The following is a 24,612-nucleotide window of genomic DNA, read 5'->3' as shown; positions in this document are numbered from 1 at the left end:
TTGTCTTCTGGCACTGTCTTTGAAAATTAATCCCTGGGAAAGGGAAACACTTTGGAATCATAAACTCTTTCACAGTTTGGAATGACCAGAGAATGTTTTCTCTTGAGAAGAGCAGGTAGTAAGGAAGTCTGAGAGTTCTGGGTGGCAGGGTGGGAAAGGGGAAACTGATAGTGGGGGAGGGGTATGTAGAAAAATAGAAGGCAATGAAGGCAGATGATGTACTTTTGCAATAACTGACTGAGAACTACACACCCCCAAACCACCCCCACCACGGCGCATGGTGATTCTGGAAAGGGTAGATGGGGGAGGGGAAGGGGAGGGAGGGCACTTGTCCTGTCAGCTCACTGCTTTGACCTCTCCAGCCCGGCCAGCTGCCTGCGAGACCAGTGACCACCTACAGGGCAGGGGAGGCACAGCACCCGTCTGTCCTGCAAAGTGGATAGGCAACGTTGCCTCCGCTGCCTCAGGACATCCCAAGGGAAGGTCCCCCGGTCACAAGGGCTGAGGACAGCTGAGGCAGGAGTCCCCCAGGTGCTGACTCTCAGCCTGGCTTGTAGCCACAGCTCAAAAGCCTTCACTCAACTTCTGCCAAATGGATCCTGCTCCATATCCCAGTCCTGTCCTCCTGCCGGGATCCACCTCCCACTAGGCCTCCTCCTGGAAGCCTTCCCTGATAGCCCCTTTCACTCTATGTTCACTCTAAGATGTGTCTGCACAGAGGGCTATTTCTATCATTACGCAGGCAGAGAACTCTCCAGCAAGTGCACATGAACCACTCTGTGTTTGCTCGGGCATTCCCCAAGCCTCGAGGAGCCTCCTACCCTGGGGAACTGGGCTGGACTGCCTGTGCATGCAAGTTCAGGGCCCTCCGGACACGACAGCTTCAGACACAGCCCACAGGCGGCCTGGCTGGCTGGCCTCATCAGCCCCTCCTCCCAGGGTGCACACAGCCTTGGCCCCCTGCTCTGAGATGGATGGCAGGAGATGGCTTGCAAAGCCAGCTCAAGGAACACTTCTCTCTGAGGTCTAGGGCAGAGCTGGCCCAGAATGCCGCCCGCCCAAGCTGTCTGTTCCCAGGACAGCATTTTCCCTGTGCTGCTGGGCTTCTGACTGGGGTGCTGGGGACTTTCCACAGAGGAAGGTAGCACCAGCCACAGGAGTAAAGGGCAGGCCCCAAACTGGTGACACAAGAGCCTCTTCGCTCCGCAGAACAGCAGGCCAAGTAAGCATCAAGGCTAGAGCTTTTCTCTCTGGGTCAAGGTCTGTGTTGTGCCTAGCATGTACTGTGCAGTATGGGGTGTGGAATCGTCATATTTCAGAGCTGGAAGGAACTAGACTGAATTCAATTTAACACTTTATTATGCTATATTGAATTGCTCCCTAATTGTTTCAAGACAGTGTATAATTACGGAATAATTGTGCGATGCGGATGGCAAGTGCTCTAGGAGCCTAATGTAGAAGTCAGAGGCGCTTCCATGGAGGGACTAGACTTGGCTTGGATGTGGATGGGTGATGCCTGTGGCCGAGTGCTACTGGGGGCTGGCTGTGTGCCAGGCATGGGGCTGGGCGCCTGACACGTATTACTGCAGTTAATCCTCACACGCAGAGCTTTGAGGTGGGTACTGTCATTGCCCCCATTTTACAGAGGAGGAACTGAGTCCCCACTTCCAGGTGTGGTGGGTGGTGCAGCTGGAACACACCCCATGCAGTGTGACTGAGTCCTAGCACTAGTGGGCCATGCACGACGGAGGGAGTCTTCTTTCTTGGCTGCAGACAGACATCCAAGGTTGGGTTGGGTTGGGTCCCCTCGGTTCTCCTTGCCAAGTCCTCTCAGACCGTCTATTCCTACCTTCAGCTCCTGGCTGTTAGACTGGACTAAAATGGACATATTGATCTAAGTAGGTGATTATGCGCATATCTTCTTCGAGTATTGTCATTAGCACTAGAGGCAAGACAATCTTTAGGGTCTTTCATCCCTTCCTCTCCTCTTTCCCACTTTTTATATTCTGTGTCCACCCACCCTCCACCCCCAGCCTCTATGCTTCGTGTTTTCCTGATTGTTATCCCTGAAAAATGCTTCCTTCCATCTGCTCCTGGGGGTCCTGGATTTCAAAGAGGAGCCCTTGGTGGCAGGGTTAGTCCAAGGGAAAGACTTTTCCATGGTGGACTTACAGGTGTGGTGACAGCTGTGAGGGGTGGGGTCTGCACACCTGCATTGTGGGTGCAGGCTGGCTTAGCATAAGCCTTTCTGGTCAGTTTTCACTTCTGCAGAAAAGGACCTAAATAAATAAGTAGCCGGAACTCTTGGGCTCCATCCAAGATGGCACTGCTTCCTCCTTTCCTCCCACGCACCCAATGTGGGCCTCTGGTGGCAGACAGAAGAAGCTGACTGTGAAGGCAGGGTTGTTGGGGCCCTGAGACTCCTCGGGTGGTGCCATTCCATGAGCTTTGTGGCCCTTAGTTTAGTCTGAATTGAGTGTCCTGGGCAAATAACCACTTACATGATCCTTTCTGTGCCTCAGTTTCCTCCTCTGTGAAACTCCCACCTCGCTCAGTCACTGGTGGAGTCCCCTGGGTGGGCTCACAGCTGGCAGGAGGTGCTCCCTCTCGGGGCCTGGTTTCCACATCAGATGATCGCGGCCTCACCCCTTCCTCACCCCCCGCCAGCTCCTCAAACCCTCTGTTCCTCGCTCCTGTGGCCCGTTCTCCCTCCTCTCCTTCTTCACAGCTCCCGTGCTTCCTGCCTCCTGGACTGTCAACAAGAATTTTATACCAGTCACTTAGCACGGACAGGTGGCCACAGAAAAGAGTGAGAATGGAAAGAAATGGAGAATGGAAAGGACAAGAGATCTGGGGTCTGGCCGAGAGGACCAGCATCCACCTGGTAATCAGTTTAGGGGATGCTCGGAAGGTAAGACACCAGGGTCGTCCAGTTGTCCACTCTGTGTAGCCATGCGTAGCCCACACCACCTTCTTTGATGGCCATGAGGACTGTGGGACAGTGGGCAATGGGGCTCCCAGAGCCTCGCAAAGAGGCCGTCTTCCACCGCAGGCTTCCCTGGGTGGACTGAAAACCTTCCCTCCCTCACGCTCAGCTGGAGCTCCTAGGTTTACCTTTTGAAGCCTCACAGAACACTTAAGCCTGTTCTTCTTCATCCAGCTTTTCCTTCACACATCAGGGAATCCCATTCTCTCCACCTTACCCACGGCCAGCTCTGCATACACTCACTATCTTTGTCAGTGCAGGCTGCTATAATGAAATACCACAGGCCAGGAGGCTCATAAACAGAGATTTATTTTTCACAGTTCTGGAGGCTGGAAGTCTGAGCCTGCATGGGCACCAGCATGGTCAGGTTCTGGTGAGGCCCCTCTTCTAGGTGGCAGACTGTCATCTTCTTGTTCTGTCCTCACATGGTGGAAGGGGCTAGAGAGCTCTCTGGGGCCTCTTTTATAAAGGCACTAATCCCATTCATGGGGGCTCCACCCTCATGACCTCATTACCTCCCAAAGGCCCCACCTCCTGATACCATCACCTTGGGGGTTAGGATTCAGCATATGAATTTTGGGGAGACACACATTCAGCTCACTGCATACACTCACTCCTTCACATTGAGCCTCCACAGTCTCCGCCTCCAGCTTCTCCTACTTCTGGCCTTGTATCAACCCACACCAGTGGGGCTTTTGCCTCCCTGCTCCCCCAAATCTGTTCTTCTCAAGGTCACTGATGACCTCCTAGTTGCTAGATCAGTGGGGCCTTCTCCATGCCCTTCTTCCTTAACCTCTGTTAGCATTGGATGGAGGTGACCTGTTTGTCCCAGAAATGCTCTCTGCTCTGTGCGTCCATGTCATAGGGCTCTCCTGGTTTTCCTCCGTCCCACAGGACTTCCTTTTCGGTCTCCTTTGCTGGCTCCTTCTCCCCTGCCACCAGCTGAATGTCAGAGCTGACCGCAGGCCCATCCTCTGCCTTCTTCTCTCTTATGTTTGCTCTCTGTCCTGGAGATCTTATTGAGTTCTTTGTCCCTTGACTCTGGGATGTGTATCTCCAGCCTGACCTCCTCACTGGGCTGCAGACGTGTGTATCTGACTGCCTAACCGATCTCCTCTTGGGTGTCTGAGAGTCATAGCAAGCTTAACATGGCCCAGGAACCTTTGATTCACACCCAAACCTATTTGTCTCCATCATTCCCACCTTCTTCAAGGGCTCTGTGATCCAACTAGTTGTCCAAGCTAAAATTCTGGGATTTACTGTTGATTTTTCTCTTTCTCTTTCACTTTCTAAACGTTGCCTTCAACATGTCCTACTGGTTCTTCCCCTAACCTCTTTCCTGGTCCGTCTCCTCCCCACCATCTTCTCATGCTGCAATCATTTCCTGTCTCCATGTTTCTTCTCTCTCTTTACAGACCGTTCTCCCTGCAGCAGCTGGAGGGGAACTTTTAAATCAGATCATGATATTCCCCTGCTTGGAGGCTCTGCTGTGCTGGGTGGCCCGTGAGGCCAACTTGACCTGGCGTTGCTCACCTCTCTGACCTCGATTCCTCTCACTTCCCACCAGCCCCTCTGCCCTGGCCACACTGCTGCTGCTGTCCTGCAGCCTTCTTTGGCCTCCCGTAACCCTTCCAGGCACCCTCCCATCCCCTGTCCTGCTTTACTTTTATAGAGCTCATCACTACTTGACTCTATGCTGAATTAATATTTTGTCTTTTCTCATGGAAGTCCACGAAGGTGGGGCTTTTGTCTGGTTTGGTCATCGCTGTATCCTGGCCTCAAACAGTACCTGGCGCATGGTAGTGGATCAGTAAGTTTTTGGTGAGTGAAAGAGGAGAAAAGCTGTCCATGGAGGGGTACAGACAGGCAACAGAGGAGTTGCACGTAATCTGGTATAATAAGGACTGGGCTGGAGGTGTGCCCAGGGGCTGTGGGCACAGGGGAGGGAGGGCAGGGAAGGCTGCCAAAGGAAGCTGACACCTGGGCTGACCTCTGATGGATGAGCAGATTGTAACTAAGGACACACAGTGAGGAAGAGTATTCCAGCCGGAGAGGAAAGAAGACTGACTCACATCCCTGTCCCTGGGAGAGAGAAGAGGGCTCCTAAGGAAGGAGGAGTGGCGAGACTGGGGGGGAGATGAAGTGGGTGGGGGCTACTAGGGAGCAGCTCTTGGCTTGGGCACCTGGGGATGGTAGTCAAAGCCACCAAGAGCTGTGTGACAATATGTGCGTAGAAGATTGACCAGAGCTACTTTAGACCCATGAAGGCTCCAGGCTGCTGAGCCGAATTTTACAAAGGGGAGCTTTTTAGGGCTCCCTGGTCTGGCCCAGAAAATAAAGCCGCCATGTATGTACTCTTGCAGGGAATGTGCTAGATACTGGATCTGGGGCCCTGCGGAACTGCTGGCTGGGGAGGAGCAGTGTCAGCATGAGGCTTTGCCCCTGACCCTCCCCCTAACCCGTGCCAGGAATAACACTCCACTGAGGTTCACACTGGAAGCAGATTAACCACAATACAATCAGGGGTTGCGCTCAGAGCGTCAGGCTATGTAGCTTTCAGTTCTGATTTCTCAAAACAGCTCTGGGGATTCCTGTGGACAAATGAAGAGACACTGGTCCAGAGAGGGCCCTGGTCCACGCAGGGGTCTGAGTCAGGTCCCTCCACCACCCAGGAGGGGCAGTGTGTCCTGGCAGCTGTGACCTGCTATTGTTACAGCCAAGCCCTTCTTGCCTCTCCCTGCACCTATCTGAGAAGACACTCCAGTCCTTTGTGTGTCAGGCTGTAATTTCCAGACTTTGATTTCTGTGTGTTTGCCCTCATGGTTAGTATGGTATCTCAAGATGGCAGCTGTTCTGCTCTAAAATAGCACTGAGCTCACTGAAGGGCCGTTGGCCTTGGGAAGCGGAGGGGGCTGCTTACTGAGAAGCTCCCAAATGACCGTGGCTTATGCCAGTCAGGGAGACGGGCTGCACTGAGGTGACTAAGGACATGGGTTCTGGGCTCTTGAAAGTGTGAGGTTCCTTTTTTAGTGCCTCCATCCACTGGCTGAATGACCCTGGGCAAGTTACTTTACCTCTTGTAGCCTGAGTCTCTGGTGTAAACCGGGGCAGTAATGCCTGCCTTATAGGGCTGTTGGGAGGATTAAGTGAGGCCAAGTTAAAGGATCTAGTATCAGGCTACCACATACAGTTGTGCAAGGTGGACACTGCACAAAAGTATCTAGCCAGGTGGAGTTGAAATCCAGCTCACTCTCATTTGACAAGCCATGTGCCTGGCATGTGGAGAAAAAGGTGCTTTTTCCTAATTCACACAGAGGTGCCATACCCACACTGTTCCTACCCAGTGTGGGATAAATAAACCACTCTGTGGTTCTCTGAGACTCTGCACCAGGCTTGACAGGGGCCCAGGGGTTCAGATTGCTGAGCTGGGGCAGCTTCCCTACTCCTAGGGCTGGAGGAGGTCCAACAGGTGTGCTCTTGCATGACACAAGGACTGCCCTGGGCTCCTGTTTTCTTGAACAGCATTAGTATCTGGGGATGAAGCGGCGTATTAGATAGAAAGCTGAATGCATGGGCTTCATCTTGTACCAGCCAGTGGCTTCTGGGTCTCAAAGTATTGTGGCCCCTAAGGAAGATCCCATGGTCCTGAAGGAGCTCTGGAGGTGGGATCAGGTGAACAGAGGAGCCCTCTGTGGGGCAGGCTCATGTGGAGGGGCTGGGAGGAATGACAGAGCCAGACTCTGCACACTGGATCCTGGGCACGCTGAAACGAGGCCTCCTCAGCCTTCCAAGCTGGAGCCCAAGCCTGCGTGGGAGGAGGGGAACCAATATTCAGAACCGTTGCCGTCACGTCTTCATTTGTCTTCTCGCTTAGTAGGGGCCCTCGCCTGCTGATCAGGCAGCCATCACTGCCCAGCTATGCCCCCCACACTCCTGAGGGCACAGAGACGGGGGCAGGATGGATGCAGCCTGGCACCAGCATTGGACTTGGCTGCCAGAAGCCAAGTGGCATCTGAGATGAGCTGGGCTCCTGATCTGAGCGGCTGGGACTATTTATACCTGTGAGGTGCCCGAATGTGGTGCCAGCGTCCCCTCCCCTTTGAGGTGGGTAGAGATTGTCTTTCCAGAATTGAAAGAAGAGACAGTGACTAACTCACCTTGAGAGGCTAATGGAGTTGAGGAAGTTGGAGAAACTGCTGCTCTCAGTATTCTAGCAGCTCAAGGGAAAGCTTGAGATATTTAGAGAGAGATCCATGACTTAAAGGGGCATTTGTTAGTGGTTTCCAATAGTAAGAGAAAACTTATAAAAATATAGAAAAGTGTTTTTTGAATCATTCATAATCCCATTACTCAGAGAAACCTACTATTTTTTTTAAAAAACATCTTTATTGGAGTATAATTGCTTTACAATGGTGTGTTAGTTTCTGCTTTATAACAAAGTGAATCAGTTATACATATACATATATCCCCATATCTCCTCCATCTTGCGTCTCCCTCCCTCCCTCCCTATCCCACCCCTCTAGGTGATCACAAAACACTGAGCTGATCTCCCTGTGCTATGCGGCTTCCCACTAGCTATTTTACATTTGGTAGTATATATTAGTCCATGCCACTCTCTCACTTCGTCCCAGCTTACCCTTCCCCCTCCCTGGGTCCTCAAGTCTATTCTCTGCATCTGTGTCTTTATTCCTGTCCTGCCCCTAGGTTCTTCATAACCATTGTTTTTTTTTTTAGATTCCAAATATATGTGTTAACATACGGTATTTGTTTTTCTCTTTCTGACTTACTTCACTCTGTATGACAGTCTCTAGGTCCATCCACCTCACTACAAATAACTCAATTTTGTTTCTTTTTATGGCTGAGTAATATTCCATTGTATATATGTGCCACATCTTCTTTATCCATTCATTTGTTGATAGACGCTTAGGTTCCTTCCATGTCTTGGCTATTGTAAATAGAGCTGCAATGAACACTGTGGTACATGCCTCTTTTTGAATGATGGGAGAAACCTACTATTAATATCTTGTTACAGTCCTTCCCTTTTCCCATGTGTTCACGTATGTATACATAATTCTTTTTGGAGATCATAGTTTTGTAACTTGCTTTTTTCACTCAACATTATCACGAGCATCTTCCCATTACACACAAAAATTTAAGCATCATTTTTGATGTCTGCATGATGGTCAGTATCCAGACCAAAAAGGGATTTCTGTGGCTTCCTCCAGAATGCCGTCCTTGGGCCTCCTGTCAGAAGCAGAACCGAGGGGTGACCCGTGTGGCAGTGCTTCTTGCAGTCTTATTTCCGCAAGTCATTCGTCTTTAAAGACTGAGATGGAGCAGCACAGCTCCCCAAAGCAAAGCCCGGATATGCTGGAGAAAGAAGCAAGGGCTATTAGCTCCATTCTTCAGGTGGAAAACTAGGCTTTAGACCCAGGCCTGGAGTGATTCTGATGACGTGGGTGAGGTACCACATGGAGTGTTTTCAGAGTACCTGGGATTTGTTATCATCACGTGTGGTAAGACACACAGACATGCAAATGACTGTCATGAAGGAAGAGGTTTTTATACTTACAGATCTCTAGAAACAGGAAGCACACCATGCCACGTAGGACCACACAGGAAGCACCAGAGTCAGTCAAGAAGCAGAAGGAGTGAAGGGGAAAAGTGGGCAAGAGCCATATAGGCAAAGCCTATATGGAAGGAATGGATGCGGCAGGGTATGCAGACTTAAGATTGACTAGTGTGAATAATTTCAGTGGGCTCTGGGGCAGAGGGCTGTCCCTAGTTGTTTGGCAGCTGGCCTTGGGGTGATTAGGGCAGAGGGATAAGTGGCCCTAAGTGTGAGAGGAGGAGGTGGTGGTGGTGGTGGTGGTGGAGTATAAGCTCTGGATTGCTTGGTTTGCATACGAAAGGTGTGCTCATGGGCTGTTTACCATCTCTAGGAATTGACTAGTTCTAGGAGAGGCAGTCTCTCCAGGGCCAGCAAGGCCCCAGATGTCAAAGCATCAGAAACACATAGTTAATCCATGGAGTCTGCAGCAGAGATGGGTGATCAGGGACATCCCCACGTCCAAGCAGAATTCAACATGGGCTTTATCCTCAGGGTGGTAGGGGAGGGGTTTACTAATAGCAGCAGAAGGAGGATGGCAGCCAATCCAGATGGTGGAGAACTTCCTGAGTTATTCGTCTCTCACTCAGCTCTGCCATCAACTAGCTGAGGGACTGTAAGCATGTCTCCGACTCCCTGGGCATCCACTGGCAGCTCTTGCCCTTTAACGCCAGGAGAAAGGGAAAGAAGGGAAATGGACATGCCTTGGGCACTTCCTGTGTGCCAGGCACTGTACTAGTGCTTTCTCTGAAAGTCTCATCAATTTCTTCTCTCAGCCCTGTCACAAGTGTACTGCACTTTTAATGCTGATTTTGCAAATGAAGAAACTAAGGCTCAGGAAAGTGATGGGCCTAAGGTGGCTAATGAGGGGCAAACAAGGATGTGAACCTTATTCCGAAATCCTCTCCACCTAATAGCCACTAAACACACTACACAAGACCATTTGGAATCATTGAACTGCCTAGTGATGTGCATATGAGTGATGTTGGGGATTCAGGAAAAAGGAAGACTGAGTGGAGGCTGGCAGAGGTAAGGCCAGGATGGCCTTGTGAAGGCAGTGGAGGGGTTGGCTGATCAAAGGGTGGTGCTGCTTGGTTTTAACTTCCTTTGAGAGTTTCTTTCTCCTGTTTGTGGATCATTAATTCATAGTATTGTTCTGGCTTGGTTAGTAAGTGGGAAAAACTGAGGGAAACTTGGGGATTGTATTTAAGTGCTGGGTGGGACTTTAGATACCACCTCGTTCAGATTATTTTTAGGAGGAGAAAAAAGAGGCCCAGAGAGGGGAAGTGATTTACCCAAAGCCACACAGCTGGTTTAGAGGCATATCCTAGATGTGTCTGCAAGTGTCCCAACTCCCTGAGAACGCTAGGATAAGCCTCCTCTTAATTATCTTCTGCATCATTATAATCTGGAGCTTTTCTTAGTAGCATCCTGAGATCATGGCTTCAGATGACCCAGTGGATTCCAAAGGGCTTCGTGTCACTGGTTCTGGTTGCAAATGATGATCTTTGTGATAAGACACCAGACCTCACTTACTGTTATGTGACTGGAAAAATGACATGAGTTGGAGCCAAGGTCATGGACTTTTTTGTAGCCCCAGGCTGACACCTTGTTCTTAGTTGCAGATAACAGAATCCATTTTAGTTAAAGCAGAAAGGGATTTATTAAGGGTAGAGCTAGCACAGAATCATTGGGAAAGCTGAAGAAAGACTCTAGGCTAGCTTCCAGGAATGTCTCTGCAGACTGCATCGTGAAATTGGGCCACCGTGGAAGCTGCTGCCTCTGATATGATCGCAAAGGTGCTGCCACCACTACAATTTCCAAGAGCCATGCCACCTCTGCCACGTTCTGCACCAGCAAAACAATACCTTGAGCTTTGTCATTCTTCTAGAACATGGCTCTGACTCAGTCTTATGCTACTGATTGTTGAACCTAAATTGCTTCAAGGACCCTAGCTACAAGGGAGTCTGGGAAATGTAGTTTTTAGCTTTCTTGTCTCTGTAGTACAAAATGTGCAGAGATACCAAAGACAAATTCCCTGTGTATGAGATACTCCTCATTTGGAAGGGGAAATAGATATATAAACAGACTATTATGATACAATGGTATCTGCTCTAATTAGGGCCAAATGTATAGAGGGACCCTGAGAGTGAGCGTTAGAAAAGGCTTCCCAGAAGTGGGGGCATTTGAGCTGGGTACTGAAGGATCAATATGAGTTTGCCAGGTGAGAAAGACAGAGAAAGGAGTTGTAAAACACAAGGGAAACAGAAAAAGGAGAGTGTGATATTTTGGGGATCCTCAGTGCCTAGTTCTTATGAAATCTGCTTAAATTCGTTTAAGACATGAGAGAAAGGAGAGGATTTATTTTGTATAAATAGGAGCCAATTTGTTGTATAAAATATTTTAATATTCTAAAATATTATTTAAAATTTCTTAAATATATAATTATAATATTTTAAAAATTAACTTAAATCACATTAAAATGATAAAGAACAAATATTTACAAATATAACAGTTTTAAAGTGTTAAATATTAAATTATATTTTAAAATTATTTAAAATACCGATATTTTAAAAAGAAGCCAATTTATTGGATAAATGTCTCAATATTTCTAAAGCAGCACAGACATAAGTTTGTCTACATAAGTTAGTGAGAATATATGTGAAATAGCTGCTGCCACATTTTGGGAGGTTTGTGGGAAATGCTCAGGGACTGACTTTATTTTAAATCCTTGGTTGTGGCTTGCAGTGCCCAACAGCAGTCCTGGGGCTCCATCCCCACCTCCTGTTCTCCAGGGCTACCTGTCGAGAGGCCACTGCCCCAAGTTTAGAGAGGCTGACCCTGCAGGCTTCTTGATTCTGGGCTGTCACAGGATCCCACCCTCCCAGCTTAATCTGCCCAAGCATCTTCTGAAAGGGAGGCCGTGAGGAAAGGGTGCACCTGGCCTCTGCCCTGGAGGCCCCTTCTGCCTCTGTGGCCAAGTCCAGCAGTGAACTACTGTGTTTTACCTTGGTGGGAACCCTCCCCCCGACTCCCCCCCACCTCCAACTCCCCCACCCCCTAGGCAGGCAGATGTTCCGTGGGCTGGTGCAAACTGTCAGGTGCGGCTATGGGAGGCCAGAGGGCACTTTCCAGGGGATACCAGCTGTCCTCATAAGTGGGTGGACAAGAGCAGTCTTGACCGTATGCACTGGTTCACAGCACAGCTTTGCCACCTCCCACTCACATGGCTCTGGCAAGTGAGTTAACTCCCAGAGCCTGCTTGTGATGACCACTTCCCTAGTGGGCTAGTAATAAAGATTGAAAGGGAATATGATGCTTAATGAAGTAAGTCAGACAGAGAAAGACAAATACTCTATGGTATCACTTATATGTGGAATCTAAAAAATAATACAAATGATTGTACATGCAAAATAGAAACAGACTCACAGACTTAGAAAACAAACTTGTGGTTACCAAAGGGGAGAGGGAAGGGGGGAGGGATAAATTAGGAATATAAGATTAACAGATACAAAGTACTGTATATAAAATAGATAAGCAAGAAGGATATACTGTATAGCACAGGGGATTATACCCATTATCTTGTAATAACCTATAACGGAATATAATCTGCAAAATACTGAATCACCATGCCGTATACCTGAAACTAACATAATTCTGTAAACAACTATACTTCAATTAAAAAGAAAGAAAAGTGAATGCTTCCACGTAGAGTGCCGGGCCCTGAACGTGGCCCATGACGAGGGCTCAGCAGTATTGGCTGAAATTGCTATTGTTATTCTGCATGAAGCTGCAGGAGCTACTGTGAGGTGGCTCTGACATGCCTGGAGCCAGCTGGTGTGTGGGAGTGGGCTCGGGCCCTTCTACACTGACAGCACCACCTGGAGTGCCACCTGTTTAGCCTCAGTTTTCTCAGCTGCCAAATGGGGAGAAAGAAAGAGTCTCACCTAGTCACAGCGCGAGCATGGGCATCAGTGAGCTAATGGAAACAAATGCTTTTTATAGTAGAAAAAGCAGCTTGTGTTTTCTCAGCTATGCTTGTGGCTGTCGTTGTGTGACATTTTTCCCAAGAGGAGGAGAAAGGAGAAAAGAGCAGGAAAGGGCAGGACCAGCTGAAGGCCTGTAGCCTCACTGCCCCGGCTCCCAGGGCTGCCTCCATCCATGACCGGTCAGAGGAAGACCGCAAATGAGAACATGCCCAAAGCATCCTCTTTCTCCTCCGAAGCCACCACGTGGAACCAAACCTGCCTCTGCGTGTCATGATTTACTGAAGTGGGTTCATGCTTATACTTCCAGGTTGATGGGGGTGCTGAGAGTAATCAGCCACCAAGCGACCAGGCCAGAGGGCCCCAGCAGTCCTGGAGACAGACCCTCATCAGGTCGTCTGCTGGGGTGGGCTGGTGTGCTCTGTTAATTTGGCCAGATACCACCCCTCTGCCCCCCGCCCCCCGACAACAAGAGCCCCGACAGGTCCCTGAAAGTCTGGCCGCTTCTCTGCGTAGTAACCTCTGTCCCTATTGGTCCCCAGGTACTTTGAATTTTACGAGGGCCCTTTTGAGTATAACTCCACGAGATGCCTGGAGCTGAGGCACGAGATCTTGGAAGTGAAGGTGCTTTCCATGTGAGTGTGGCCGGGTGGGCGGTGCATGTGGGGACGGGCAAGGCAGGGTCGGGTGGGGGATGAGGGATTGGGCCAAGGAAAGTGGAAACTTGGTGCATCACTACAGAGAAAGAATTAGGGTGCTTCCCCGGGGCCTCTGGCATGCGGAGAGCTCTGGAGGGCGCGACGCAGGGATGACTGTTCGTGTTTTATGAAGAATGCCAAGTTTGCAAGGTTGCCTCTGGCGACTGGGCGTTCCAGTCCCCGGCTCGGTGACCAGCCTCCATGACTATCATCACTGGGCTCCTCTTGCATAGAAATCGAAGAGGGCACAGGAGTCTCTTATCTGAAATTCAGTCCTTTGTGGCTTAAGCGTTGCCCTCTTGCTATTCATTAATTTTTTTTTTATTATTTAAAAGATACAACATTCAAGTGGTACAAAAAGATATACAGTGAGAAGTCCCCTTCCCACAGCTACCCACCTCCCGTCTCCCCCTCAGAGGCCACCCATGTATCCTCGTGCATCCTTCCAGAGGGTCTGCATAAACCAGCACCCATGGGTGGATGTCTTTTACCTTTTTCTTTTTTTTAAAAATACAAATAGCAAGAGAACTGTGCTCCTCACTCCCCACCAGCAGTGTATCACCTGTGGCTCTTTGACAGCCTGTGTGAGGGAAAACGCATTACATGCTGGACTCACTAGTGTGTATGTGCCTCCCTCACAGCACTGCCATGAACTGAGAGGAATTTGTGTCCTGTTAATCATGGTAGGATGTATGTTTATTTGAAAATAGTTATCACTGACCCTTGAACAACATGGGTTTGAGCTGCGCAGGTGCACTTACATGCAGACATTTTTTGAGAGTAAATGCTGCAGTGCTGCTTGGTCCGATGTTGGCTGGATCTGAGGATGCCAAGGATCTGTGGCCGGGGAGGGCTGACCACAAGCCCTGCGCTGTTCAAGGGACAACTGTACATCCGATGTGGGAGAAGTACAGTTGATTCGGAGCCGGCAGTGCTGGGTGCTTATGGGGACTCATGGGTCCCTGACACGATCCCAGGACTTCCATCCATGGCCCACAGGCAGGAGCCACTGCCCCTTTAGCCACTTGACATGATTTCCAGGTCATGTGGGTCATTGAAAGAGCTTGGAGCTTGGGGTCAGGCAGACCTGGGATCCAAAGCTGACTCTGGGCCTTAGAAGCTCTGCATCTTTATACAAATTACTTAACCTCTTTGAGTCTTTCCTCACCTATAAAAATGGGGACACAATTACCTACTTGTAAGGGTTGCAGTAAAGACTAGCTGAAGTAACATATGTGAAATAGATAGACCAACAGCGCACATCTACAGCAGCACACGTAATAGGTGCTCAATAAATGTTAATGTGCCCTCTCCCTCTCCTCCCTCCCCTTTCTTTCCGTTTTGGAACCAGCAGCAGCTTTTCTGGGCTGACATTCACAGACTCCAGCAGCTTAGTAGTGCAGGAAAGCCCCGGGGATAAGGCCAAACGTCCAGCTGGGATCAGCTGCGTTGTTCACGGTCCTTTTTCTGATCGAGGGTCTGTATAGCTTCTAGAGGGACCACAGGAGGCAGCTCACCCTCCGTCCATCCCACCCAGCCCTGAGCGGAGCACACCATGGAGGGCGCTAGGAGTTACCTGGGCCAAGAGGATTCCAGACTGAGGGGACAGTTTGTGCCAAGGCCTGTGTCAGGAGGGGCCCACTGTGTCCCAGGCTCTGAGAGCTGGCCTGAGGGGGAACAGGAGCCATGTCCCTGGAGGAGCAGGCAGGGCTGGACCTCGTGGAGCCTTGCAGTGAGGACCGGGATTTAGATTTTATCCTTTTCTTAGTTCCATGGGCACCCATGGGAAAGGTTTTAAACAAGTGGGGGTGGGGGGAGGATAATGTGATTGGTGTTTGGTACGCTCTGCCGAGGAGCTGTGGCTTAGTGACGAAGACGTCTGCCCAGCCCGCAGTCAGGAGCCAAAGGTATAAGCAGAGAGCCTTATCTTTTCTCAGAACTCAGAGATCTCGGCCCCTTAAAGGTCTCACTGCGGAAAGCTGGAGCGCTCTCATAGAGAGCATACCTTAGAGTTTTCAAAGGGTAAATAATTAATCTTTTAAATTATAAAAGGCAGACAGGTTCTTCATGGTTACTTCAAGATCTAGACAGGAAGTCTGAGAGACCCTATAAATGGGCCATGCTTCTGTCACACCCCATCCCTCTACCCATATATTTTCTCTACATTAGTATAAGTCCTTGTTTTGGTTTGCTATTGCTCCCATAACAAAGTACCACAGACTGGGGGGCTTAAACAACAGAACTTTATCTTCTCACAGTTCTGGAGGCTGGAGGTCTGAGATCAAGGTGTCGGCAGGCTTAGTTTCTCCCGAGGCCTCTCCCTTTGGCTGATACATGGCCATCTTCTCTCTCTGTCTTCCCAGGGTCTTCCCTCCGTACCTCTGTCCTAACTTCCTCTTCTTATAAGGACATCAGTCATATTGGATTAGGGCCCACCCTGGTGATGTCATTTTAGCTTAACCACCTCTTAAAGACCTTACCTCCAAATAGAGTCACATTCTGGGATATTGGGGTTTAGGGCTCAACATATGAATTTTGAGGGAGATATAATTCAGCGCATAATAATCCTTATCACAGCTTCCATTTAGGGACCATATTAGAAGTTACCAGGCCCTTTGTTTCAAGCTTAAGTCTTGAACATTGCAGGGTGTGATGGGAACCTCATTTCCCCCCATGATCTGTGGCCACGCTTTGTCCCTTGTCAGGGACTTGTGTTGGAGACAAAACGTCCTCTGTGTGTTTGGCTCTACTTCTTGTCTCTGCCTTTGGGGCACCCTCTCTGGTCTCCTGAGCTGAGCGGCCATCCCAGCTGGCGACCTGTGAGCTTTACCCCATCTGTCTCTTCCATGTTAATTGCCCTCCATGTGGTCCCCTGGCCCTGGAGTCTCGGCGCTGGTGGTACTGGGGGTCTGAGAGGAGAGAGGCCGGGCTGTTCATGGGGCATGCGAGCCTGCTGGGTCATCAGGGAGCAGTGATACCAGTGGCTCCTTTCCTGAGTCCTCAAGCTGAGGTCAGTGGGCTCCCCCAGGGCTGGAATCGGAGAAGCCAGAGGCTGGTCTGTAATCCGAGTGGTTCTGATGCCACCTGGGCACCTGTGCTCCAGCCCAGAGCCAGGAGTGGTGCTCACGGCGGAGACCCTGAGTCATCGGAAAAGGTTAAATCTCCATCTGTGAATGGAGGGGGCTGGACGGATGTGCCCAGAGGCCCTTCCGGTATATGAACGTCAGCTAGCATTCCGTCTGAGGAGACAGAGGGGTGTGTGATTCATCTGGGAATGATTCTGATCCAAAATTGCTCCAATCAATGGTAAAAATCAGTCAGCTGGAAAATTCCCATATGGTAAAGGCCTCGTTCCCAGACAATGTCCAATACAATGAGGATTTACTCTGTGATGATTTGTTACGAAATCACAGTGTCCCTAATACTTGTAAAAATTATTTATGCTGACTTTTAGTCATTCTAGGGCCGCTTTATTTTTAAACCATTTGCTGCCTGTGCTCACACACTGATGGGGGCCATGCCTGGGACCTCACCCTTGGTGTCTCCTGCCACCGCTTCCCCATCTTTCTGGGCTGGAGAACCCTGCACAGAGCCCTGTACTGAGACCAGGAGACAGGCTGGGAGCAGGGCTGGCTGGGCAGAGCTTTCAGGGCTGGATGTCCCTTTGTGCCCACACTTTTCTGAGTCTTGTTGCCTGACCCTGACCAGGCTCAGGAAGTGTCTGTTAAATGAATGAGAAAGTGGACGAAACCTAGGTGGGAACAGAAGAGGCCATGGCGGAAAAGGGGGAGAACGAAGAGGGAGAACGAGATGATGGTGATCATCTCCTGCACACTACTAGGAAAACCAGGTAGAATACAAAAGTTTATAACAATAAAAAGCAAAGGTCCCCTTCCCCACACCCTCTCCCCCAGGCCTACTACTTGGCTGTTTCTTCTGGGAATTACCTTGTACCTCTCAGTCCTATGCGTGCCACGTATGCCACGTTTAGCATTCACTGATGTCCTGCTTTGGTGGGTGAGGATTCAGCTCCCTTACCCAGCCCAAACCATCCCCCCTCTTTTCCCAGTTGAGGGGTACTGCTATTTTTAGTTCTTCTATCTATAGATTGCCTAAGTAACCTATTTCTTGTTCTACCAAGTATTGGCAGTATCTCTTGATCCTGTACTTTGTAAGATGAGGCTATTAAAATTACCCCAACTTTTTAGTTCCAGCCTCTGGCTTCAGTCATCTGTGAGTTTACCTTTAGAATGTCAAGGCTGATAACATTTACATTCTATTTGTAACCATAGCAAGCCTGTTTTGGGGCTGCTATGGGCTGACTCTAAAATGTGAAGATCAGAAAACAGTGATTCTCATCTTTTTTCCTATTCATTTTTCCCCCTTTTTTTCTGGATCTTCTAGTCATCTTTTCCCTTTTGAACACTTTTTCTCTATCATGCCCCATTTTTTTTTCCTGCCTGTCCATCGACCAGGCATTCCCCCAGGGTTTCCCTTCATCCTCTTTCTCCATCCTGGACAGGCTGCTCTCTTGGTGGGTCACACACTGTTGTCACTTCCCTTCTCTGCCTCCGTAGGTTAGATTCACCTGCAGCTGCTTCTTTCTTGGTTTACTCCTTCATTTTGCTTCCACCCATCTTCAAGTAAATTCCCCCCAAATGGTGGGTGGAAGGTAAGGGTTTGAGTCCTTCTGTGTCTCAATGACCTAATTCTTCTCTTAATTTTTGGTTTGGTGGGGTTGATATTTTAGGTGAAAATCATTCACCCCCAGAATGCTGAAGACCTTCTCCATCATCTTCTGGTATCCGGGGCTGTATGAGCACGGTACTAGTTGTTCCTTTGGAGGTGACCTGTTTTCTTCTGTCCAGAGTCTTTACAGATCATGACAGTTCTGGAATATCCCGATGGTGGACCTCAGGATACACGCTCATGGAGACCTCTTAATCTGGAGCTCACTCCAAACCCTTGAACTTTCTCTTGGATTTCTTCATATTTCCTCCTCTCCAATTTTCTCCACTTCCTCTTTCTGGTACCTCTAAGAGTGGTATGCTTCTGGATGGCTCCTCGAATATCTTTTAATCTCATCTTTTCTATCTCTTTGCCCTTTGCTTCTATTTTCTGAGAAATTCCTTGACTTTACCTTCCAACCTTTCTAATGAATTTTTTTTTCCCCCAAGAGCTCTTTCTTTTTAGATTGTTCTCAGAGCAATCTAGTCTTTTTTATCTCTCTTCTGGAATATTAGTCATGTCTTGGGAGAAAGGAGATAAGTGGATGGCTCAACCCTTCATCTTAAAGTAAAGGTGATCTCTGCATTTGTAAAGCAACTTATAAAATTTTTTTATACATATTGTCTCATTTGATCTTTCTGACAGCCGTTGAGATCAGCAGAGCAGAGGTTATTATATCTGTGTTACAGATAAAACAGCTGAGTCTCAGAGAGATTAAATGACTTGTCTGAGGTCATATTGCCAGTTAGGGATGGAACCAGGATTCCAGGCTGGGTATCCAGGCCCCGACCTTGGTCCAGTGTGTGACAAGACATTGGAGGCACAGAGAATGGGGCCTGGATACTGGTAAGAGTTGAACTTGGGACCCTGGCCTTCAGTGTTGCCAGGGTTGTGTTTCTGGAGGCGTTAGAGGCATTGGCTGTGCAGGGTGCTGCCCTAGGGGCCTGTGAGTTGCAGGGAGTGAGGGAGGGCAGCAGTGGGTGAGCAAGGGTGCCGCTGTGTAATGGCACCTCTCCTCCAATGTCACGTGAGCTAAAGAAGCAAGAGCTGCTGTGGGAGGTTTGGGAAAGCCAGAAGGAAGGCATCAGGATGAGAGGAGGGGCTCCTTCCAGCTCTTTAAAGCTGCCAGGCAGTTTCCTGCCCCAGGGCCTTTGCACTCACTCTTCTCTCTGCCTGTAATGCTCTTTCCCCAGATGTTTGTGTGGCTCGCTCATGCATCATTTCAGTTCTTTGTGCAAGGTTCCCCTCTTCAGGGAAACCTTCCCTGATCAACCCATCTGAAATAGTCACTTTTCAACTCCTGTTTCATTTTTATTTTTTTTATTATTTCTTTTTTTTTAAATTGAAGTATAGCTGGTGTACTATATTATATAAGTTACAGGTGTACAATATAGTGATACACAGTTTTTAAAGGTTATACTCCATTTATAGTTATTATAAAATATTGGCTATATTCCCTGTGCTGTACAATATATCCTTATAGCCTCTTGCTTCATTTTTCTTTTTTTAAAATAGATTAACTTGGTTTTCTCTTTGTTTGTTTTCTGGGCTGCACCGAGCGGCTTGTGGGATCTTAGTTCCCCAATGAGGGATTGAACCTGGGCCCTCGGTAGTGAAAGCACAGAGTCCTAACCACTGGACCGCCGGGGAAGGCCCTTGCTTCATTTTTATTTGTAGCACTCACCACTCCCTAACATGGCATTAAATATCTGGGTTTGTTTTTTTTCTGGTTGTGGTAAGAATACTTAACATGAGATCTACCCTCTTAAATTTGTAAGTGTCCAATACAGTATTGTCAAATGTAAGCATTAAGTTTTACAGCAAATCTCTAGAACTTATTGGTCTTACATAACTGAAACTTTATAGCAACTCTTCATTTCTCCTTCCCCGAGCCCCTGGTTTCTATCATTCTACTCTGTTTCTATAAGACTGACTATTTTAGATACCTCATACAAGTAGAATCATGCAGTATTTGTCCTTCGGTGACTAGCTTATTTCACTTAGGATAATGTCCTCCAGATTCATCCAAGTTGTCACATATGGCAAGATTTCCTTTTTTTTTTTTTAAGGCTGCATAATATTTCATTGTATGTATATAATACATTTTCTTTATCCATTCATTCATCAGTGAACATGTAGGTTGTTTTTATATCCTGGTTATTGTGAATAATGCTGCAGTGCACATGGGGGTGCAAGTATTTCTTCAAGATTCTGATTTCAATTCCTTTGGATATATACCCAGAAGTGGGATTGCTGGACCATATGATAGTTCTATGTTTAATTTTTTGAGGAATCTCCATACTGTGTTCCATTGTAGCCACACCATTTTACATTCCCACCAACAGTGTATGAGGGTTCCCTTTTCTCTATATCCTCACCAATACTTGTCATCTTTTGTTTTTTTTGATAATAGCCATTCTAACAGGTATGATGTAGTATCTCATTGTGGTTTTGATTTGCATTTCGCTGATGATTAGTGGTGTTGAGCACCTTTTCGTGTACCCGTTGACCATTTGTATGTTTTCTTTGTAGAAATGTCTTTTCAAGTCTTTTGCCCATTTTAAAATCAGGTTATTTGTATTTTTGCTATTGCATCGTAGGAGTTCCTATGTATTTTGGATGTTAACCCCTTATCAGATATAAGGTTTGCAAATATTTTCTCCTGTTCGGTAGGGTTGTCTTTTTTCTCTGCTGATTATTTCCTTTGCTGTGCAGAAGGTTTTTAGTTTGATGGAGTCCCACTTGTCCATTTTTGCTTTTATTGCTTGTGCTCTTGGTGTCGTATCCCTGTATATCTGCTTCCCATTTGTAAGGTCTGTGTGGGCAGGGAGTTGTTTTGTTCACCACAGTATCTCCAGTTCCTGCCATATCGAGGAATTCAATAAATAGTTATAGAATTTATTTGAACTCAGACTTATTGATTCATTCATTAATTATTGATATACTCAACAAATATTTGCCACTCATCTGCTATGTGCCTTAGCACTGGAGTCACAGTCAGGCATGATCCCCTGCCCCAAGGTATTTACTATTTAGTGGGAAATATCAGGCATAGGTAATGACGGGTTATGGGTTTTACAGAAGGGGAAAGTACAGGGGGCTGTGAGTCAGCATTTTCAAGACAGCTTAGTTTAACAGTAATAATAACTTACACCTGTAGGGCGCTTTCCATGTGCCAGACACCATTCTTAGTCATTTATTGCATCGTCTTATTTAGTAGCCTTAACAAATCTGGGTGGGTGAGCAATAATCTAGTGTTATGCCCATTTTCTAGGCAAGAAAACTGAGGCTCAGAGCAGTCACATAGCCTGCCTGAGGTCCCCTGCCTAAACTGGGTCTGAGGCCCAAGTCCCCTTCTGGTTCCAAAATCTATGTACTTAGTCACTATCCTGTGTGACTTTTCCTGCAATCACCCCTCCCCGCACCAGTCATATACTCTCTCTGTAGGTGAGGCTTGCCTGGTTTGGGAACAACTGTTTCCCCCTCCAGTTAAACACAGGGAGACACAGCTCTGCAGAATGAACCTGTTTTTTTACTTTACAGTTAAGTATTTGCCTTTTTTTGAAATCATGCACCTTTTTTGGAAGCTGATGAAAGCTTCAGATTTTCCCTAAGATGTGCACATGGGTGGACAGACAGGGGATTTTGCTTGTAATTCAGAGGGTTCATAGGTTTCCGTAAGACCTTTGGTGGACCTCAATGTAAGAACCACAATTAACGGTAGTTTTTTGATAACACTCAGCTCCTGGGGGCTTGTCACTTTCCCATTCATGACCAAACCAGAATGACCTTTAAAGGGCTCCCCTTGCACCAGTGTCCAAGACCAGCCAGCATCTGAACCAGGCCACAGCCAGGTAACCCTGGACAACTGTATAATGCCTAACTGTGGGATGGGGAATGTGGGAGGTCAGGAGACAAAAGTCATGGCTCTGCCTTTAAGGAACTTATGGTCTGTCCAGCATCTCCCAGCATTCCTGAGAACTCCAGTCAGAGGCACCGCTCAATGGGAAAAGGGTTCCGTGATCCAATTCTTTTTGCTGGTTTCAGTCAAAGGAAGAATCCTACATGATTTAGACATTCCCTTTCCAGGGAGTGCTTTGGGATGTCACAATGCTGAGATGTTTAAAGCCAACTGGTATAAAGCCTTGCAGATGGTGGTTCAGAAAAAAGGCTTCTCATCTCTTTCTCTCTGTCGCTGGAAATTGTGATCTGCCCTTGAGAAAAGAGAAAGAGAAGGGCATTGTGCCCTTGCAATGAGCCCTACTGTGTGCTGAGCACAGTGTGGGGTGATCTACAGACCTTAGGGAAGTGGTCTTACACCCTCTATAGACAGATGTTCCTGGGAGAACTGTGAAGGCCCTTGGGGGTGGGCATGTGAGGAAGGATGTTTTAAAATGTGCCAGGATTTGTTTTGATCACATATCGTAAGACACACAGGCATGCAAAAGGCTATCGTGAAGGAAGACGTTCTTATGCTCACAGATCCCTAGAGACAGGAGGCACAGAACACCATTCAGGGACACATGAGGAAGCACCAGCGTTGGTCAGGAGGCAAAGGGATGAGGGGAAAGCAGAGGTGAGACCCTTTATTGTGGTTTTCGTGGAAAGGAATGGACAAGGCAGGATAAAAAGGTTCAGGATTGGCTGGTTTGAATAATTTCAGTGGGCTCTGGGGCATAAGGACTGCCCCTGGTTGTCTGATCCCTAGCTCTGGGCTGATGAGGGCAGGGACTGGTGGCTCTGTTCGTAAAGGAGGTGGTTGAGGGTGTGGGCTCTGGACTAGCTGAGGTGTGTACGGAAGGCATGCTTGCAGGAGAGTGGTTTGCTATCTCTAGGAATTCACAAGGCCCCAGATGCCAGAGAATCAAGAGTATAGCAAATTAGAAAACACAGTTAATACAAAGGACCAGCCCAGGATTTGGCATAAGGGGGAACAGGAAGGGAGCATGTTTGGGGACGATGACATTGTCCAGCCTGGCCCTTTCATGCACTCTCTGTCCTCCACTCCCAAGGGTGAAGCAGTTGGAGCTGTTCGACAGGTGGAAGAGCCTCCAGATGTGCAAATGGGCGATGAACATCTCTGAAGCCAACCAGTTCAAGTATCTATGACTCGTCTGTGCTCCCCAGCCCTTCTGCTCATATGGTCCTCCCGGCCACCCCTTCAGATCTTCCTCGTCCTGCAAGGCCAGCCCCCAGGGACATCTTCCCCAGAGCTGGCTCTGATTGGGCTTTGGAACCTGGGAGTGGGGAGGTTCTGACTCAGCACACAGGCTGAGGCTGGCGTCTTGCTGGGTGTTGTCCGCCATGTTCCTGCCCTTAGTCCTGGCAGCAGCCCTGTGTGGTCAGTGCTATTGTCTCCAGTACAGCCCCTGCCTGTGAGGGGAGGTGCTTGAGGTCTCCAGTAGGCCCGTGCGTTTAGGTACGTTAAGCATCTTCCATGGCCTCACCCCGTTCCCCACCCCGCTCCTCGGGCAGCTGCTCTAACTTAGCAGTCCTCTCCTTCTCAGAGCACTTGGGCTTCTACAGCCTAGACCAGCCATTTGAGCCCTGCTGTAGCTTATTCCCTAACTGCTCTCTAACCGAAACTGAGAGGTTATAAGCTCCCAGGAGGCAAGAGCTGTATCTTAATGTTCTCCTGTCTTTGAGAGCCTAGCGGATGTCCAGACTGTCTCTGTGATTAGTGGCGAGCTATAGGGGCCTCTCCACTCTAAAATTCTAGGAGGTAATGGTATGTTTTTAGTGCAGGGTAGACCTTATTGAATGGTATTGACAGAATCCTGGGAATGTGTGTATAAATTGGATTTTAGCAACTCAGGCTGTAGTTTGAATGTGCTGAGGAGGCATCTGCATGAAGGAATCCTACATGGGAAGCTGTGAAAAGCAAATAACACTAAGTATTTTGTATTTTCTGTATAAGTCATTTGTTCCAGTTTGTTGCAATTCTGGGCCAAGTTGAGAGGCAGTTTTAAGCGGCACGTTTTAGGAATGTACTGCAGGTGCCAACAGCCCCCAACCAGAGGCCTCTGGGAGACTGCAGAAACCCAGCTAAGGCCCGGCAGTAGTTTGCAGAGACCCATGTATCATAGACTAAAATGTGGGCAACAGGTCCAAGATCTGTGCTGTAAATGCAGCCCCAATTCCGCCTTTAGAGAGCAGCGATACTGCGGGTGGTGCATGACGGGGAGGCCCAAGCACACCGAGGACACGCTGATAAGCACTCAGCGTGGACGAGGTCAGTGAGATGCCAAAGGATGTTGTCCAGGCTGAGAGCTGGACAGAAGCCTCGCCAGTGGGATTCACATACCTAAGGAAATAATGTAGCAACGGGAAGATGATGTGGCAAGAGAAAAACCAGGATCGGCGGGGAAGCCTTTGGCAGGGATCAGCCAGCACGATCCGGGGAGAGGCTCTGGGGGAGCTGAGACCTTTCTGGCGGTGGGGGAAAGAGAAGTGACATCCAGTCTTGCTATGCTCTAAATGGGAAAAGCTTCAAGGCCAGTTGGTCGTCCCCCTTTGCTCTCATTACGAGCTCATGGAATGATGATGAGATTCTTAATTTAGGTGCAAGAACCTGGTGCAGTGAAGCGGGGTGGGATGGGGGAGTAT

At 48.4% G+C, this 24,612-nt stretch overlaps 1 protein-coding gene across 3 annotated transcripts in view; it reads left to right on the top strand.

Annotated features, from left to right (window-relative positions):
- Positions 1–24,612, top strand: part of ST8SIA5 (ST8 alpha-N-acetyl-neuraminide alpha-2,8-sialyltransferase 5) — a 67,394-nt gene that overhangs the window by 31,977 nt on the left and 10,805 nt on the right. For 2 of the 3 annotated variants that reach the window (XM_059895369.1, XM_059895368.1), the window contains 2 exons: positions 13,123–13,215; positions 23,019–23,105. In XM_059895369.1, coding sequence (XP_059751352.1) covers positions 13,123–13,215; positions 23,019–23,105 — 180 coding nt within the window. The remainder of the gene's footprint in view (positions 1–13,122; positions 13,216–23,018; positions 23,106–24,612) is intronic. The other variant, XM_059895370.1, reaches the window with a different exon arrangement.

This window comes from Balaenoptera ricei, chromosome 14 (genome assembly GCF_028023285.1).
Source record: "Balaenoptera ricei isolate mBalRic1 chromosome 14, mBalRic1.hap2, whole genome shotgun sequence".
Lineage (NCBI taxonomy): Eukaryota > Metazoa > Chordata > Mammalia > Artiodactyla > Balaenopteridae > Balaenoptera > Balaenoptera ricei.
Note: the sequence above shows the minus strand (reverse complement) of the source record. Positions and strands in the feature narration are given on the sequence as shown.